General features: G+C 41.3%; 2 protein-coding genes across 7 annotated transcripts in view; one reads left to right on the top strand and one right to left on the bottom strand.

Annotated features, from left to right (window-relative positions):
- LOC120714766 (Kv channel-interacting protein 2-like) overlaps positions 1-11,021 on the top strand; it is a 110,530-nt gene extending 99,509 nt beyond the window's left edge. For 3 of the 6 annotated variants that reach the window (XM_040001152.1, XM_040001151.1, XM_040001150.1), the window contains exons 2-8: positions 6,300-6,424; positions 6,552-6,621; positions 6,979-7,049; positions 7,260-7,367; positions 8,297-8,401; positions 8,545-8,607; positions 8,862-11,021. In XM_040001152.1, the coding sequence (XP_039857086.1) occupies positions 6,300-6,424; positions 6,552-6,621; positions 6,979-7,049; positions 7,260-7,367; positions 8,297-8,401; positions 8,545-8,607; positions 8,862-8,909 (590 nt within the window). In that variant the 3' untranslated portion in view covers positions 8,910-11,021. Of the gene's footprint in view, positions 1-438; positions 4,869-5,459; positions 5,559-6,299; positions 6,425-6,551; positions 6,622-6,978; positions 7,050-7,259; positions 7,368-8,296; positions 8,402-8,544; positions 8,608-8,861 lie in introns of those variants that run through there. The other 3 variants (XM_040001148.1, XM_040001146.1, XM_040001149.1) reach the window with 3 other exon arrangements.
- Positions 11,022-11,166: 145 nt separating this feature from the next.
- Positions 11,167-16,603, bottom strand: LOC120714765 (cytochrome c oxidase assembly protein COX15 homolog). The gene is made up of 9 exons (XM_040001145.1): positions 16,403-16,603; positions 15,053-15,240; positions 14,820-14,942; positions 14,497-14,683; positions 13,793-13,960; positions 13,598-13,679; positions 12,578-12,732; positions 12,319-12,432; positions 11,167-12,235 (listed from the first exon to the last, which is right to left on the bottom strand). Exons 1-9 carry the CDS (start codon positions 16,475-16,477, stop codon positions 12,104-12,106), a joined length of 1,224 nt encoding a protein of 407 aa, XP_039857079.1. The 5' UTR covers positions 16,478-16,603; the 3' UTR covers positions 11,167-12,103.
- Positions 16,604-16,804: the final 201 nt, after the last annotated feature.

Below are 16,804 nucleotides of genomic sequence, written 5' to 3' on the forward strand. Positions count from 1 at the left end.
CACTGAGCAGCTCCTTCAGTGGGAGACTGCGGCACCCACGGTGTGGGACGGAGAGATTTCGCAGGTCTTTCCTCCCCACTGCTGTCAGACTCCATAATAAAGACTTTAACTGATCAAGCACACACATCCATACATATGCAATAATACTAAGTGCAATAATCCTTCTGTCATCGTTGTATTTTACTCAGTTGTATATAGTATTTGTATTTGTATTCTATTTTTATCTTATTGTATATTTATTTTATTTTATTCTACTGTATATAGTATTTTATTCTATTCTGTACAGTTGTGTACTGTATTTATTCTTATTGTATTCTAATTTTTGCCTCATAACTTTTGCACTGTCCACTTCCTGCTGTGACAAAACAAATTTCCCACGTGTGGGACTAATAAAGGTTATCTTATCTTATCTTATCTTATCTTATCTTATCTTAATAAGGTCATGACTGGATCCAATATCGGTTCAGCTGGGATATCTCAATTCCACTTAGAAATATAATTTCCTTGATCATGTATCCATTATACACTGTGCTTTAGAAGGCTCATAACATTATTACCTGTTGTACTCACTCATGCCTTGTGCACCTTGTTGAAAGGTTAAGTGTCTAAATCAGTTTCCTATCCACTCTGGTACATTAAATCCATTATTTTCTAGGGGGAGGGTGTTGTTTTTTTTTTTTTTTTCAGTGTGTCTGTCTGTGCTTGGATGTCAGTGTGCCAGATGTGACAGCAATAGATCTCATCCCAGCTGAAATGTTCCACGCTGCGCTGGAGTTCAAATGCAATATTTGATAGCCAGATTTCACCTCCAGGCTGTGTGTTTGTGTGTTGACTTTATACTCAGGGGAGATTGTCACATCTGTGAGTTTGTCCACAGTCGTTGCTGGGTCAGATGCTTTGCCACTCTGTCATCGCAGTTTTCCCCCTCCCTTATGTTAAGTCTTTTCCTGCTTCTTCTCCGCCTAAATTTATCCTTCCATTTCCCATAGCTGCCTCTTTTGGAGTGATTATTTGTTTTGGGTTTTTTTTTTTTTACATTTGCTATTCTTATCGTTATTTGTCTTTGACCATTCCTTCTCGCCCCTCCTTTCCCTTCCTCTCTTCCCCTCTCATCTCTCCATTCATTCTTCTCATCTGTCTCTCGCATGTCTCCCCCTCTCTGTTTCCCCTCTTTACCTACAAGTAGTACTACTCTATCCTTCCCCCCACCTCAATTTCTCATCCCCTCTTTCCTCCCTTTACTTCCATCACTGACCCAATTAAGCATGGGGAGGGACACAGCAGTAGGAGAGTGACGGAGGTAAGGCAAAAAAGAGAGGGAGGACAGGCAGAAAGAACAGAGAGTTTGAGTCAGTAGCAAGAAAACCAGAGAGAGTCAGAAAACAATTGCCACCAACCTGCCAGGACATACACAGTGCATTGTCCGAAGTTCACCTGGAACTTAAACCACCTTTGACAGCCTCAGAGGAGGTGGGGGTGGAGTAGCAAGTCGAAATTCCTGCTGCCACGCACTTACCACTCTCGAAGAAGAAACGAGGAGAATAACAATCTACGTTCAGTGAAGACAGCGGGTGGGGAGCTGTGCGGAGTTAGGATGGCCGAACGCCGGGATATAGCTGGAGACTGAGAGGCTGAAGACAAAGACATTGCATTCTGGGCTGGAAACTGAGGGAGGGGGGCACGGTTGCCCCTAGGCAAGAGAAAGATTTTTGGTGATAGGAAAAGAGGGAGAGGAAGGGGGAAGGATGCATCTGTTCTTCCAAGACAAGTGGGAGGTGGAGGGGCTGCAGACTGTGGGTATCCTCCTGGTGGTCTGCAGTTCCCTCAAACTGATGCACTTTCTGGGGCTCATCGACATTTCTATGACAGGTAAGAGAAATTATTCAAAAGAAAAAAAGAGGCACAGAAAGGGTTAAATTGATAAATATAGTCAGGGGACAGCTGGAAGAGAACACTTACCTGGAGAGGCAGGCGTCTGCATATGTATTCATGGTGGGTTTCTGTGTTTGAGGTTAACATGAAGTAGTTTTAGCCTAATTCTTTCACTGCCTAGCTGTTCAGTCTGTCACACCCATTCACAGCCTTGTGTAGTGTGTGTGTGTGTATGTGTGTGTGTGTGAGAGAGAGAGATCTTTTTTATGAGGCTTGGTGTATGCTTGGTGTATCTGTGTCTCTCTATGTCACACATAAGTTCAAAAGTATTAAAACTGCAGCCCATTCAGTACCTCGTTCATTATAATCAGCCACAGGCTATACGTGACATTTATTAATGCGACGAGGACCTGCATTTTAAAATATTCTCATTGTTTTGATTTAAAGCAAAACTCAGTTTGTTCATCCTGAAGAGCTTTACAGTGTTCTCTGGAGAGTTTTAGGAAGTCTGAGAAAGGCCACCCTTGTGGTGTCTTCAGGCGTGTCTACGCCTCGGCTTAAAGAGTGCTGATTTCCTTTTCCTTTTTTTTTCTCTTGTGGGCGAGCAGGTTAGGGCATTTTAACATTTTTAGATGGTGTACAGTAGTGAAGCAGATACAGAATGGGGGAGGGAGACAGAGGGGTATTATATGCAATAAAGGAATTAAACCAGCAGGTTGCAGCTATGTGAAATGTGTCTTAACCACAGTGCCACCAGCTCACCCTGAGGCCACACATTTTTAAGGCTGCATGGCAGACTGGGACTGTGCTGTTTGGAACAGTCAAGCTTTTACCAGACAGCAAGGCTGTAACAGTGGAGGCATTTTGGGAAATGCCTCTGCTGCACTGATTTTGAGCATCATTCTCTCTCTCTCTCTTTTGTTTTTTTTTTTCTTTGGGGGGGGGGGTTGCCTCCAACCTTACTAACCAGCTTGATTGCAGTTTAGAAGAAAAAGAGGAAGGAGAAGTGGAAAGTAAAGGTAAAGGTCCCCGGACTCATTTGAAACTAAAGGTGCTTGGGGAACTAACCGAACCACTTTTAAAATGTAGCTCTGCACAGCTTCACTCCTAGAGATCATAACTAAAAGTCCCAGTGTTGGGCTTGCAGATACACTAAGCAGTACAGTGTATCTGTAATGCTTGCTGTCTTCCCTGTGGTTCAGGGCTTACACGTGATTTTCTGCATTCCTTGAGAAAATCCTCAGATTTCTCAAGTTTATGAAGTTCCTTCAAAAGTTACTAAATATTGCCAAAAATGTGCTGCCACCATTTTACTAAAAATAGAGCTGTTCTCTTATTTACTGAAGTGTTGTGATGGTCTGTCAGTGTGCCCTGAGGGAAACTATCGCGCTCTAATTGCATCACTACAGGGCATGCTGGGTAAGAGCATTGTGATGCTGCACAATAAGGAACAGTGTTTTTTTTTTTACTTTTCTGCCTACTCAGGCCAGAATGAAAGAAGTTCTGGTCTCATTGTCAGTGCCACTCAAAAAACAATTTTAACTTCAAAGGCTAGAGAACAAATTGATCACGTGTCACTTCAGTAGCTCAAGGAGTAGAGTAACCTACTTGTTTTTAACATAGGACTCTGTTAGTATGGAGGATAATAGATAGATAGATAGATAGATAGATAGATAGATAGATAGATAGATAGATAGATAGATAGATAGATAGATAGATAGATAGGTATGTGTGCATATTAAGGTTACTGCCTCTGAGATCAAATATCTCTATTTCAGGAGAATCGTATCCATGACATCTAAAGCACATTTACTGAGACATCAGAACAAGAAATGTTAACGCCAGAAAAGGACAAAAATACAGACAAAATAACAAAGATGGAGCGAGGGCTTTAAAAGGGAGCCAGGAAAATGTGTCTCTAAACAAGCACATCTAATCACTGACAGTCTCCAGCAGATTTGGCTTTTTATGGGTCTCACAAGTATTTAAAACTCAGTGTTCCATGTGGAGCACAGGCAGTAGATATCACATCAATTTTTTTTGTTCATTTCCGTTTGTTTGTGTCTCTGTTTTGGCCTTCATATCAGTATAACACATGCTGATAAGTTCAAACTGTAATCTGTAATGCTACCCAAGAGAGTTTCCAATCATAGAAATGTTATGATTTAGCATTTTTGCTGTACTAATATGTTGATTGCAGTGTTATAATTACAAAAAATGTCTGGTTTTGGAGCACTAAAAACAATTTAGGTGTAACTAGTGTTCATACATTGTTGGTATGCTTCTTTACTCTCTTTCAAATTGATGTATTGCACACTGTTGTCACTTCTTTGACACCTATAGTTGCTATTTATGTTGAATATGATGAACTATACTGAGCGATACACGCTGTTAATTAGACTAACAATACTCTATGAAGAAATTACAAGTAGGTAATGAAACACTCATCTCAAGGTCCATTTAATAGCTGTTCTGAAGGTTTCTGGAAGTTAAGATATTAAAATATCATAAAGGTCATTAATTTATTCATTCATTTTATGGCTCCACTTACTCCATGATTAATCTTTTGTGGGTTACACTGGACATTTTCTGACTTATTTTTGCACATTTCATTGGTTGTTAAGCATTTGATAGTTATGTCTGCATTGTTGTCAGCTGATGAACCTGTTTGCAACAAAAAAAAACCACACTTTCCCACAAGCAGACCCTTGTGCCTATGGCTGAGCCTCTGTGAGACTGCTCGATAGAAGAATCTGGTATGCTTGGAGAGCGTGCTCTGCTTGTTCTGGTTGCAAATGATGCCAGAGCCACATGTTGTCAGGAGGGCAAGAGCCCCTGACGCTCCACAGAGCAGAGAGATAACAGGGTGAGACATAACAAAGGCGAGATAAATCAGTGGGGGTGCTGTGGTTGTGTTGGTTTTCAGTCCATCATGTCCTACTTCATCCCTCAGACTGCTGGGGTCCTCCTTAAAGGGATATGTGGACTTCTTTGCAGTAAGTACCCAGGTTTATCTGTGCCAATGTGTTTTACGTCTACTAATATCCATTTCGTGACACACAAAACATTCTCTGGTAGATGTTATGGGCTCTGGCTGGGTTTGTTTTTCTGTTCACCCTTCTTGCAAATTGCTTTCAATTACCACCAGTGTGTGAATGTGTGTGTGAATGGGTGGATGACTGTGTATAGTGTAAAGCGCTTTGGGATCCTTAGGACCAAGTAAAGCGCTATACATATACAGACCATTTACCATTAAGTGGTTGTTTAACCTGAACGTGAGTACAGTGCTGGTTTATGTTTTGAATTGGTATACTCGGCACTAATATTTCTAAAGTCAGTGTACTGGATATGGCACCGTGATACAAATCAGTCTTATGAGGTAAACTGTGTGTTTATTGGGGTGAGCTGAGAGCAGGTGGTACTATCTACAGCTTGAAGTTGGTGGTTTCCCTTTGCTAAGCCAAGTCAGCAGCATGAATCTGTCTGTTGTTGAATCTGTCCGTTGCATGACTTTATAGGCATGTGTGTGTGTGTATATCACAGACAGTATGTGTATCTAACTCTTGTGCTATGGTTGGTGATTTCAGGTAACCCTTCCACCAGCCAAAGCAAAAAAACCATAAAGCAGCGATTCCTCAAACTGCTGCCGTGCTGCAAGCCTTCGACTACCCCCTCAATCAGTCAAAGCAAGTGCTCTTTCACTCTATACATCTCTGCTTTCTCCTACTTGCCTCTTTAGTCAGTTGAGAAGACTGGCGCAGACGCTCGTGTGGATAAAGTCACATCAAAACATTCAGGCTACAGATAAATCTACATACACCCTTACAGACTCCAAAAACTCTACAACTATCTGGTGTTGTGGATTGTGGGTCAGAGCTGTTTTTCTTTTTGTGATTTGAGGTGTGTGTCATATATTTGGGTACTGGAATGTGTGTGTGTTGGTATTTTATATACCAGAAATACCATGTTTACAGTACAGAGGTCAAAGTCAGGTGCAAGCTAATAGGTTCCAGCTAGAATGCAAATGAAATAAGAAATATCTGGCAGTGTCTTTACTTTGAACTTTTTAAATGTCTCTTCCATTTTTATGAGTGATAAACCTCTTCTTCCACTTCCTCACAGGCCACTCGTTGTCTGTAGTGTGCTTCAGCTTTTCAGATAATACTTAAGATGCTGCAAAGATGTGTGGAAATTTCTAGCGCTAGTAATCTCACAGCTATGTATGGAAAATAGTGTTTGTTTATGTTTAATTTATTAAAATATCACAATAATTAGTAATGTTCTCCATGTCTGCTGTATAAGATTTAAACTTTATGATAAGCTCAAGATCTGTTTGATTACTTCAGCTAGATATCTTGGCCAGGTCATGGCTACACTGGGGGTTAATGTGGTGTAGATGCTAACTAAAACTTATCTGTCCCTCACAGACAGCGTGGAAGATGACTTTGAGTTATCCACTGTGTGCCATCGCCCTGAAAGCATGGACAAGCTGCAGGAGCAAACTAAGTTTACCAAAAAGGAGCTCCAAGTCCTCTACAGGGGCTTCAAAAATGTAGGTCTGGTTACAGAAGACAGTGAGAAAACAGGGGTTCTAGTTAAATGTGTGCATATCCTGTGCAAGATGGGAATTAATGAGTTTACATTTTTTAAAATGTATTTTCTTTATTTTTTTTTCCCAGGAGTGCCCAAGTGGTGTGGTAAATGAGGAGAACTTTAAGAACATTTACTCCCAGTTCTTCCCTCAGGGAGGTGAGTTCTCCCAGCAATAAGCACAGAGAGGTCCAACAGTGCCAGTAGTTTCATTTATTTCAAAATTAAATTAAAACAACAGTTGTTAATGTTAATTTAGCTTTTTGTCATGACAGTGAAGCGAATATAATTATCTTACTCTAAGTCTACTCGGCTTGACTGAGGTATACGCACTGCAGAGAGGCAAAGTGATTTTTCATTTCACAATATTTAGGTTGATGAAATGTTAACCACTCGCCTCCAGTTGTATTGGAAATTATTTTTATATCTACTCTATATTTAGACTGCTGCTAATCGCAGCTGTTCAAAGACATGTTTTGAGGGCACACGGGTTACAGTAAGTCTCTACCTTTGCAGATTCAAGTATGTATGCACATTTCCTGTTTGAAGCCTTCGACACGAACAAAAACGGCTCGGTTAGTTTCGAGGTAAGTTCTATTCTGTTCTTACATATCACCTTCTTTTGAGGAATAAAGGAAAATGTGTGCTCTTCTGAAATTTGTCATCACTTGTGTTTGCAAACAAATATGAATTTGTACACCCAGATTAGGCTGTGATAAAGGTTTGGCTTTATTTACTGTGTCAACATTTAAGTAAAGATAACACAATGCAGGAAATCGTTCCCGCTTTTGTCGCAGGACTTTGTATTTGGCCTGTCTATCATCCTGAGAGGGACCATTAATGACCGGTTAAACTGGGCATTCAACCTCTATGACTTGAACAAGGATGGCTGCATCACCAAAGAGGTAACACACATGTGATTGTGTTGGATTTGTTGATTTCTTGGTCCCTTTGAATTACTTGCTGATGATTACTCATTATCAATATTTTGCAAGTATGTGGAGATTTCTGGCAGAATATTTATCAATGACATTTTCCATCCATCCATCCATCCTCATCCGCTTTGTCCGGGTCCAGGTCGCGGGGGCAGCAGCCTAAGCAAAGAGGCCCAGACCTCCCTCTCCCCAGCCACCTCCTCCAGCTTATCCGGGGGAACACCAAGGCGTTCCCAGGCCAGCCGAGAGATATAATCTCTCCAGCGTGTCCTGGGTCTGCCCCGGGGCCTCCTCCCGGTGGGACATGCCTGGAACACCTCACCCAGGAGGCGCCCAGGGGGCATCCTTGTCAGATGCCCGAACCACCTCAGCTGGCTCCTTTCGATGGGCAGCAGCAGCAGCTGCTCTACTCTGAGCCCCTCCCAGATGGCCGAACTTCTCACCCTATCTCTAAGGGAGAGGCCAGCCACCCTTCGGAGGAAGCTCATTTCTGCCGCTTGTATCCGCGATCTCGTTCTTTCGGTCACTACCCACAGCTCGTGGCCATAGGTGAGGGTAGGGACGTAGATCGACCGGTAAATTGAGAGCTTCGCTTTTACACTCAGCTCCCTCTTCACCACGACGGACCGGTGCAGCGTCCGCATTACTGCAGCTGCAGCCCCAATCCGTCTGTCGATCTCCGGCTCCCTTCTCCCATCACTCGCGAACAAGACCCCGAGATACTTGAACTCCTCCACTTGGGGCAGGAACTCATCCCCGACCCGGAGTGGGCACTCCCCGACCCGGAGTGGGCACTCCACCCTTTTTCCGGCTGACATTTTCCATCACACAATAAAAAAAAATCATTTTTATTGGAAATTCTCAATACTGTTTTCTCTGTTTCTCGATACACTTTACAGGAGATGCTGGACATCATGAAGTCCATCTATGACATGATGGGGAAATACACATACCCCACCATGCAGGACGATGCCCCAAGAGAACATGTGGAGAGCTTCTTCCAGGTCAAACAAAATCATGTTTTCTTTCCCCCTCATTTAATGATTGTTTAAAAGCAGAAAAATATTGATGGCACCAATATTGTTTTGGGGGAAAACAATGATGCTGTTAGCCAAATAAATGTCTGGTTGTTGTATTTTCATTTCAGAAAATGGACCGGAATAATGATGGGGTGGTCACCATAGATGAATTCATTGAGTCTTGCAAAAAGGTAGAGCATTCCAAATCCTGAAGGAGTATTGAAAACATTTTTAGAAATGCACTTCTTTAGAATCCCACCACGCTAATCATGTAACTACAACTGGAGAGTGAGCTAATTGTAACATAAAGAAAGTCAGGGGAGACATCTAGTCTTGCTCTTTCTAGGAAATCACTGCACCTGACCAAGAACTATTTTATGCACATAACTCTCCATAAAGCCACAAATTGCACATAAACTCGTGCACATCTCTTACCTCTTTGTAGGATGAGAACATCATGCAGTCCATGCAGCTGTTTGACAATGTCATCTAAACATCTGGACCAGTGAGGACACTGGCACCAGAGAGGGGTACGTGTGTGTGGGTGTGTAAGAGGAATACGGGATTGAAGAGAGAGAGAAAGAGTCTGATTGCATGTGTGTTGCGTGTGTGTGGCTGTCTCCCGACTTGCAAGCTTGTGCTCGTGTCTCTGTTGAGAGCTGAGTCCTGAGGACACAGAGAGGGCCCCCTCCCTCTAACTGGACCCCCCAGTGGCTTCCTCCAAGCAACAAAGGAGAGTCCCCAGCGCCCATCCTCATCATGCAGAACCTTATGTTTTATCCCAGAGACACAGAGAAAGCAAGCAAGCAGTGGGCTCACAGCCACCTGCACACCTAACACCCAACCAGCCCCTGCCTGTTTTATTTGAACTTTTATTGCTCTTGCTGACGGAGGGACTATCACAGCCTTTTAATGGTTGAACTCAGAAGAAGGATGCTCTCCCTAAACCCTGATCTCAGATCACTTTTCCCCCTTTCCTCCGTAATGGCTGAGAGATGGCATTGTGAACCTGATCTTGCCTCTGTGCATGTGGGTAACACCTTCCTGGAGCCGTTAAGACTCATGGCTCATTTGCTGGCCATACAAATAGAAATGAATCTACAGCCACCTGGTGGACAAGAGAGAAAAAGACACTTCCTGAGGGAGCAACCAACAAACTGGTGATCCGAGCGATTCCGTCTTACGGAGGGAGCTTCAAACTCGTTTTTTCCACAAGGGACTGATTTCAATATCGCATGATGATGTCACTAATATCTACTTATGTATTTACAGAGATACTCCAAAGTCTGCTCGTCTGTCTGCTGTCCTAGTCATTCACAGGTGCCTCACCCTTTGCGTATGTGTGCGTGCATGTGTAACAGGAGATGTCATCTGTCTTACAAATGCAAGACTCTTGTGACACAACACCCACCTTCATTCACAGGATTTTGGTAGAGTAATTCCCGGCCTTCCAAACTATTACAATCCTAACAGTAGTTGTCTATTGACTGTTGTACATTTTCTAGCATTCCCAGTGGTGTGATATTAGGCTGTACAATGTGGGGATTGCACTATAATTTAATGAGCCGTTTTGACCCTAGCAGCTTCTCTCGACATGGGAATGACATACCACAATCGTACTAGTCTATGAATATACATTCAAAGAGAAGTTTATTAGATTGCAGATTGTATTTGTGAACTTATTGTAATCTGAAATGTCATGTGGTTGTCACAGGTTCTACCACTTGAAAAAACACAAAAGTCTCCACACCCTTTTTGCATTAAATCTGACTATTTCCATTTCAAGGAGGCATAAAGTGATTGTGTGTAGCAAGTGCAAGACAAAGTTTGATAGCAGTTTTCTTTTTTCTGTGCCCCCGTTGTTCACTCCATTTCTTATTCTCCCTCTCTCTGTAACACCAAAGAAAAGATATCAATTAAAAAGGTACATAAAGCCACTTAAGGTAAGACATTTAGCCCACCTGTGGGTGAAGACAGAGGGAGTTACTGGGTATCAAGCTGGATAAGGGGCAATCAGAGATAAGAGGTAGACTACATGTAGTTTACCTGCACGCTGTCAAGTGCAATTTTAGGTTGTGAACCCATCCATTAGGCTCAGATTAATTATTTTAGAGCAATTTGCAACCACTTATTTGCTTCTTTTCACACTAGAACTAAGCAACACAAATGTGAGATGATGTGAGGCACTCAGGCCGTAATTAAATCGGCCAAGTGTCTTAAAAGCTGAAACGAACATGAAATAGCAATAATGTTCTCCACTCACCCAACGTCTCCTTCCTCTCAGAGCACACTATAACGGCCCTGGTTAAAATATGCACTTCCGGCCCTGCAATTTCTTATTTTTTTTATGTTCTGCAGTTTTTACATTTATACGTTCTGGAAGAATGGTTTGGCTCTGATTGTTCCTGCCCACAGTTATGTTCTTTTCCCCAAACACAAGGAAAACCTGTCTATACCCGCATGTACTGTGTCTAGAACAAGGAAAACCTACTAACCCGTGGTACTGACTGTCTAGCTAGCCTAAACTGGTTGCATAACATATTCAAAATGTGTATATTTTGTACAGAGATAATAAAAAAACAAAAAACACAGTTACTATGCAAAATGGACTGGCGTGTGAATTTATCAGACTATACATAAATTGTCTTTATTAAAATAAGTCCTTTCAGTGAGATAAAGTACAAAGTACCTGTAGCTATAACATTTGACATTTTGACCTGTCACAGCAGGAAAAAACAGTGTATATCAGCTTAAGTGAGGACCTGCTTTTATTCATTCTGGTACACTTTCAGTGCTTTGGGAGAGTCATCATAAATTCCCCCTTTTTCCACATCTGTGAGTCCAAAAAAAGGGAAATAGGCAATGTCCATAATAATATTCAAATTATGATTCATCATAATGTCAACAGGAAACATTTACATCTTAAATATACATAATTACATAAACCATCCCAGGAGCCAGGTCTCCTTCCACTAACAGGCAGTAGTATCTATGCAGATTCACCCGACCATGTGACAATTTCATAACCAAAATGTCATCCAGAACATTTTTTAAAAGTGTGAACATCAACAAATACAGTAATTCAGTCTACATTTCTGAAGAACCAGCTGACTCCAAACCATGTACACAGCCTTCAACCGCCAGGTTATTAAAGCTGAAAATTTTGTTTTGTTTTGTATGTTCTAGTGAAATTCCTGGCACAGCAAAACACTTCACAAGTTGGGTTTCTCTGACAGCAAAAGCTTTCGCAATCATTTGAGTGTATTCCTGATGACGGCCTTGATGCATATTTTTTTAAGGACTCTCCTGTGTAAAGTATCATGAGCACAGCAAGTGGGACATGGATGACCGGTGGAAAAAATCTCAAGTAAAACTGAATTTAATGAATGTGATTTCTTTTTTTCCCACTTTAGGAATATTATCTTTATTTAAATAAAGTTTAACTTGTATTGTGATTTCTATTACTCGTGATTGGGGGAAAAAAAGATTGCAATGTGCAGGGGTGAAATTGTTTGAGCTTTTTAAGTGGGGGCTGACATACCCCACTGAACAGATGCTTCAGCATATACAGAAAAGTCCATCATTAAATAAAGAACACATTTTCATGTTTTTCGAGTTCACTACTGCCTCTTAAAACTTTGACCTGCAGCGACCAGGGATAGGTTTTCTCTGTAAAACAGCAGAAATTTACTTGGGCATTCTGCGAAGCTCTGCCAGAACCCAAATAGCCAGCGAGAGAAGAGCCACTGAGCCAGACTGGTGAGTTGCAGCCAGCGGAGTGGGGACATAAAGTAACAGCGTGGCGATACCCAGTGCAACCTGAAAAGCACAAAAGCACAATTTGTTTATACTGAAGGGTAATGGACCTATTTGTATAGCAATTACAGTGTCTTCTAGCCTACCTGTGTATAGGCCATTGCTGCCAGGAGGCTGATGGCAATCTTAGCCCTCTTGGGAAGCATCATTCTCCTTGAGAACAGATACAGGCCTGTAATTGCAGTCAGAGAAGTAATCCCCTGGGAAAAGAAAAAGACATCTTGAAGGGTACATATTAACATTTCATTACACATCAATCTAAAAGAGTTATAAAACTTGGAAATATTATGTTTAATTAGAATAAAAACAATGAAATGCCAACATTTTTTAGCTATAATAGCATACCAAAATTCTATGATCAAATTGCACAGTGGTGGGATTTTCGAAGAAATTCTTGAGGGTCGGAGAGAAGGCCAGCAGATCATCAGGAATCCATCTATCTGCCATCTTAGGGAAGGAGTTATAAACAAGCCCAGCATCCAAACCAGCGACAAAGGCACCTGTGTAAAGGTACATGCATAAATGATTCAAATACATCTCCATGAATAGAGATTAAACCACATTTGTATTGCCTTTAATTACATTAACTTTACTTTTCTACACAACCGCTCAACCCATTTGCCCTCTAAGAGCCAACTTTACAAAAGACCTTTCGATTAAAATCAAATCAGATGAATAAGCTTTTTGTTTCAACATTTACCAAAAGCCAAGATACAGTACTCAAATTGTAGCCCAAAAACATTACATGGGGTAGCAGGCCAAATGTCTTTCCTCAAACCATAAGTTTCAGAGTCAAAGTGTGAAGCTTCGTACAGACTATGAGGTGACTGGCGTAGTATGCGCCTGTTAAGAGAGGAAATGTGACTCTATATACACTTAGGGTTACTCTAATGGAGTCAGCTGTGAGTTGCCATGAATGACTCTGAGTGACTGTCACTCTAGTATTCATTAGTCAGTCTTGTTGTGAATTTACAGTTGAAGAATTTTATGTAACACATTGTGCTTTTTGCAGATGCAAATAAGCAGAACACTTTGAAGATGTATTGTGGACTCCTACTCTTCCGGGACTGAAAAACCATTTGCACATGTCAAATTCTAACTGCTCCTCTAGCATCATTGCCATTTACCAAGAGCTTCCTATGTTCTGTCAGAACAAGTGCCACTTTAAAGAACACCTATGCTTCTATGATGGTCGTCTTCACTATTAACATCCTGCTTTTTGAGGAAATTTCTGTGCAATTTTGCTGTAGTTACAGGTAGTTCACTTTGTTTCCCCAAAGTGGCTTGAGACTGAAAGCAGCACTTCGGTAGACAGATTCTGCGACCCCATTTGTGACACTGAATTCTCTTAAGATCCAGCAGTACCTGAAAGAGCAGTGAGGAAGACGAGTCCACCAGTACCCTTGGCAAACCTCCTGAGCTGCATGAGTTTTTTGGTTTCTGCTATCTGTGAAAGAGGTGCCATTATTCAAGTTAAAAAAAAAAAAAAGACTGTTTCACTTTACATTTCTCCAAAATTTATCATTTGTGTTTTTTCTGTAGGCAAGTGTCCCTCTGTACCCTGTGAGCTGGCAGCAGCAGAGTAAGCCCTGTCCACATACTGGCACAGTAGAGCAATAAGGCAGAACCAAGATGGGCGCTCAGACGATACTGGCTGACACGAGGGATGTCATGAGACTCGGGCTTCTCCTCCAACCCGCTTTTCACCATGTACCACCCCAGAAGGCCCTGACAAAACAAACACATGTATACACATTCCTTACTTTACATTTATAATAAACCCGATGGTGACAATAATTAAATATTAGTACAATCAACCTATTTAAAGAAAAAAGAACAACAACAATGCTACAAGTGACTGAGAATTAGCTATGACGTAAATCCAAAACACATCTGAAACTAACAACGCAGCCTGTTCAGTACAGCTGATTCCTTCTGTACAATTCCGGCTACTTTTACGCCGGAGTTTTTAAACTTGTCAGTGACAGACTAACGTCTCAATATACGGAATGATAATTATAGCATAAAATATAAGGACTCAGAAATGTCAGCAATGTCAGTGTGAAAAGAAGCTGCAACTGCCAGAAATACAAGTGAGAGAATGCACAAAGAGGTAGAAAGCATTGAGGGACAAATAAGTTTACTAATGGCTACTTCTGCAGGTTATGATGTAGGCTCAACAAAGATTCACTGCAGAAGTCTAAATCAGGCATGAGGTAATGATTATTTCCAGTGATCTTCTCATTTCCACAGCTGTGTCTTACCTGGAAGAAGACAAATCCACAAAGACCCAGCACTTTTCCCTTCATGGAGCGAGTGAAGTATCCTTTTTTCCAGAAGTAAATAGTGGGGAGGATGTATGCCAAGCCAACCAGCCTGCCCCACATACGATGTCCCCATTCCATGTAGAAGATAAACTTAAACTCTGGCAAAGTCATGTTATGGTTCAATCTAAACAAACAAAACACATAATAATACCAAATTAACTAATTGCCGCATTAGACCAGACCAATACATAACACAGAGACACATTTAATTAAATTTATCAGGCCTTTATGTACTGTGATTCTGAAAAATGAGACCTTACATTTTGAATTCTGGAAACTGCTGGTACTTTGAAAACTCAGCTTCCCACTCTCCTTCTGACTGTGGTGGTTTCATCTCTCTCACCAGATGCCAATCAACCATGGAAAGCCCAGATTCTGTCAGTCTAATAAAAAAATAAATACATAAAAATACAGCAATGTAGTAAATGCCTGTTAACAGTACTTCAGTGAGTAAGTAGTACATACAGACATACTAATTTTAAAACATGCGTACCTTGTGACGCCACCCAAGACAATAGCCCCAACCACCAGTCCACTGCAGCCAAGTAACCATCGACCCACTATGCGATTTGAGGCTGCATTGGGGACAGAAGCTGCTGCTGCTGCTGAAGTGGACGTTCCTCCCTCCACCGTGACGGTGCTGTGACCTCTCTTCAAGAGCCATTTTCGAAGCGGTGAACGCTAATGTAAATAAAAGGGAGAAGTGGCTTGAAATGATGATGGACAACACAAGCATTAAAGCTTCAACTTTACCTTATTATAAAAAAAAAAAATGTCATTTTAAATGTCATTTACACTCAGCATCCTTCATCCAGTACATCGACTATCCCTTCTCTGCACATGTCCAACCCATCTCAACCTTTCTTCTTTAATTTTGTCCGCTCAACCTGAGCTGTTCCTCTTATCTGCTGTCAGACTCCACAACAAAGACTCTGTGGATGACCACACATATGCAGACAGACACACACATGCAGTACCACTAAGTGTAATTTATCTGACGAAACATAGTATTTTATTCTATTTTATATCGCATGTTATTCCTTTTATCCTATTCTATTCCACTGATTTTCTTAATTTTTGCTGCTTGTAACTTTGCACTGTCCACTTTCTGCCGTGACCCAACAAATTTCCCACATGCGGGACTAATAAAGGTTTATCTTATCTGTCACAAATCACCCCTGGCATTGGTCTCCACCCACACCCACGACTGCCTGCACTTTCTTCTTCACTGTGGCTTTGGATGCAGTGACACCCCCCACCTTGAACCCATCTGTCACTGCTACCCCACACCTCACCAGTGTCTAGCTGTCCTCCAATATAGTGCACCACACACATATACTCACATATAAGCAGCATGTTAACAAATTACGAAAGCACAACACATGTAAGGTGATTCTATAGTTTTAGATATGTAAGACCTAATTAACCTACTTTACTTCAAGCTTTTAAACAAAGGCTTACGGTATTGCTGAATTTGATATCACTATCTTTTCTGGAAATTTAGTTACTGATAAATCAAAAACCTTCTTAAAGGGTCTATGATATTAGTTCTTCCATTCTGAATTTATTTTTTCAGCTCAAATGCTAATCTAAGAGTTTGCATTGCCTAGACATGGGTGATGTAAGTTAGCTGTTGGACGTGACTACTCTTGAGTACACCTAGACAGCTAATGTTACCTGTCCTAACTAATTCAAACACATATTAAAAACAAAGCTGAACAAAGAGCAGCTGACAGATGTGTAATGTGACATATTGTGTATATTACTGGCAGCGTGTGACCTTCCCAATGATGCTTACTTAAGCTATTGGCTAAAATTAGCGGCTAACACAAGTCATACTCACGGTGCTGTACTGAAAGCCCTTTCCAGCACTTCTGCACCCGCAAAAAATCGTTGTCCGCAACGACGAAATTAACATCTCTGTGCTCTCAGACTCGGCGCTAGTGCTGAAGTTATCCAACAGTGTTGCAAAAGCTTCAGCACGTTTGTTACTGTGCTGTCACCCGGCTGGTTTCCTAACGGCCAGTTTCAACTTTGACCTTCTGACGTCACAAGAAATTTACTCACTAAATAAAATGTATGTTTTTTTTTTTGTCAGGAACGAAACATACTCAACATAAATAAATATATATATACAACAAAATATATATACATATAAATAATATACCAGGCTTTCGAAATTATATTACACAGACTAGAACGTTTGGGGGGAGGGGGGCTTGTTTTGCTTTCAGGCGTATCCTGC

This window comes from Simochromis diagramma, unplaced genomic scaffold, assembly GCF_900408965.1.
Source record: "Simochromis diagramma unplaced genomic scaffold, fSimDia1.1 OVJJ01000421.1, whole genome shotgun sequence".
Classification (NCBI taxonomy): Eukaryota; Metazoa; Chordata; class Actinopteri; order Cichliformes; family Cichlidae; genus Simochromis; species Simochromis diagramma.

Bases quoted from the DNA above. Each gene is read 5' to 3' on its own strand.
- LOC120714765 (XM_040001145.1), bottom strand. From the start codon at position 16,477: ATGTTAATTTCGTCGTTGCGGACAACGATTTTTTGCGGGTGCAGAAGT. The intron at 13,961-14,496 runs GTAAGACACAGC...TTGTTTTGTCAG, and splicing joins GTGGATTTGTCTTCTTCCAG to GGCCTTCTGGGGTGGTACAT. The intron at 12,733-13,597 runs GTACTGCTGGAT...ACCTTTACACAG, and splicing joins CTTCCTCACTGCTCTTTCAG to GTGCCTTTGTCGCTGGTTTG.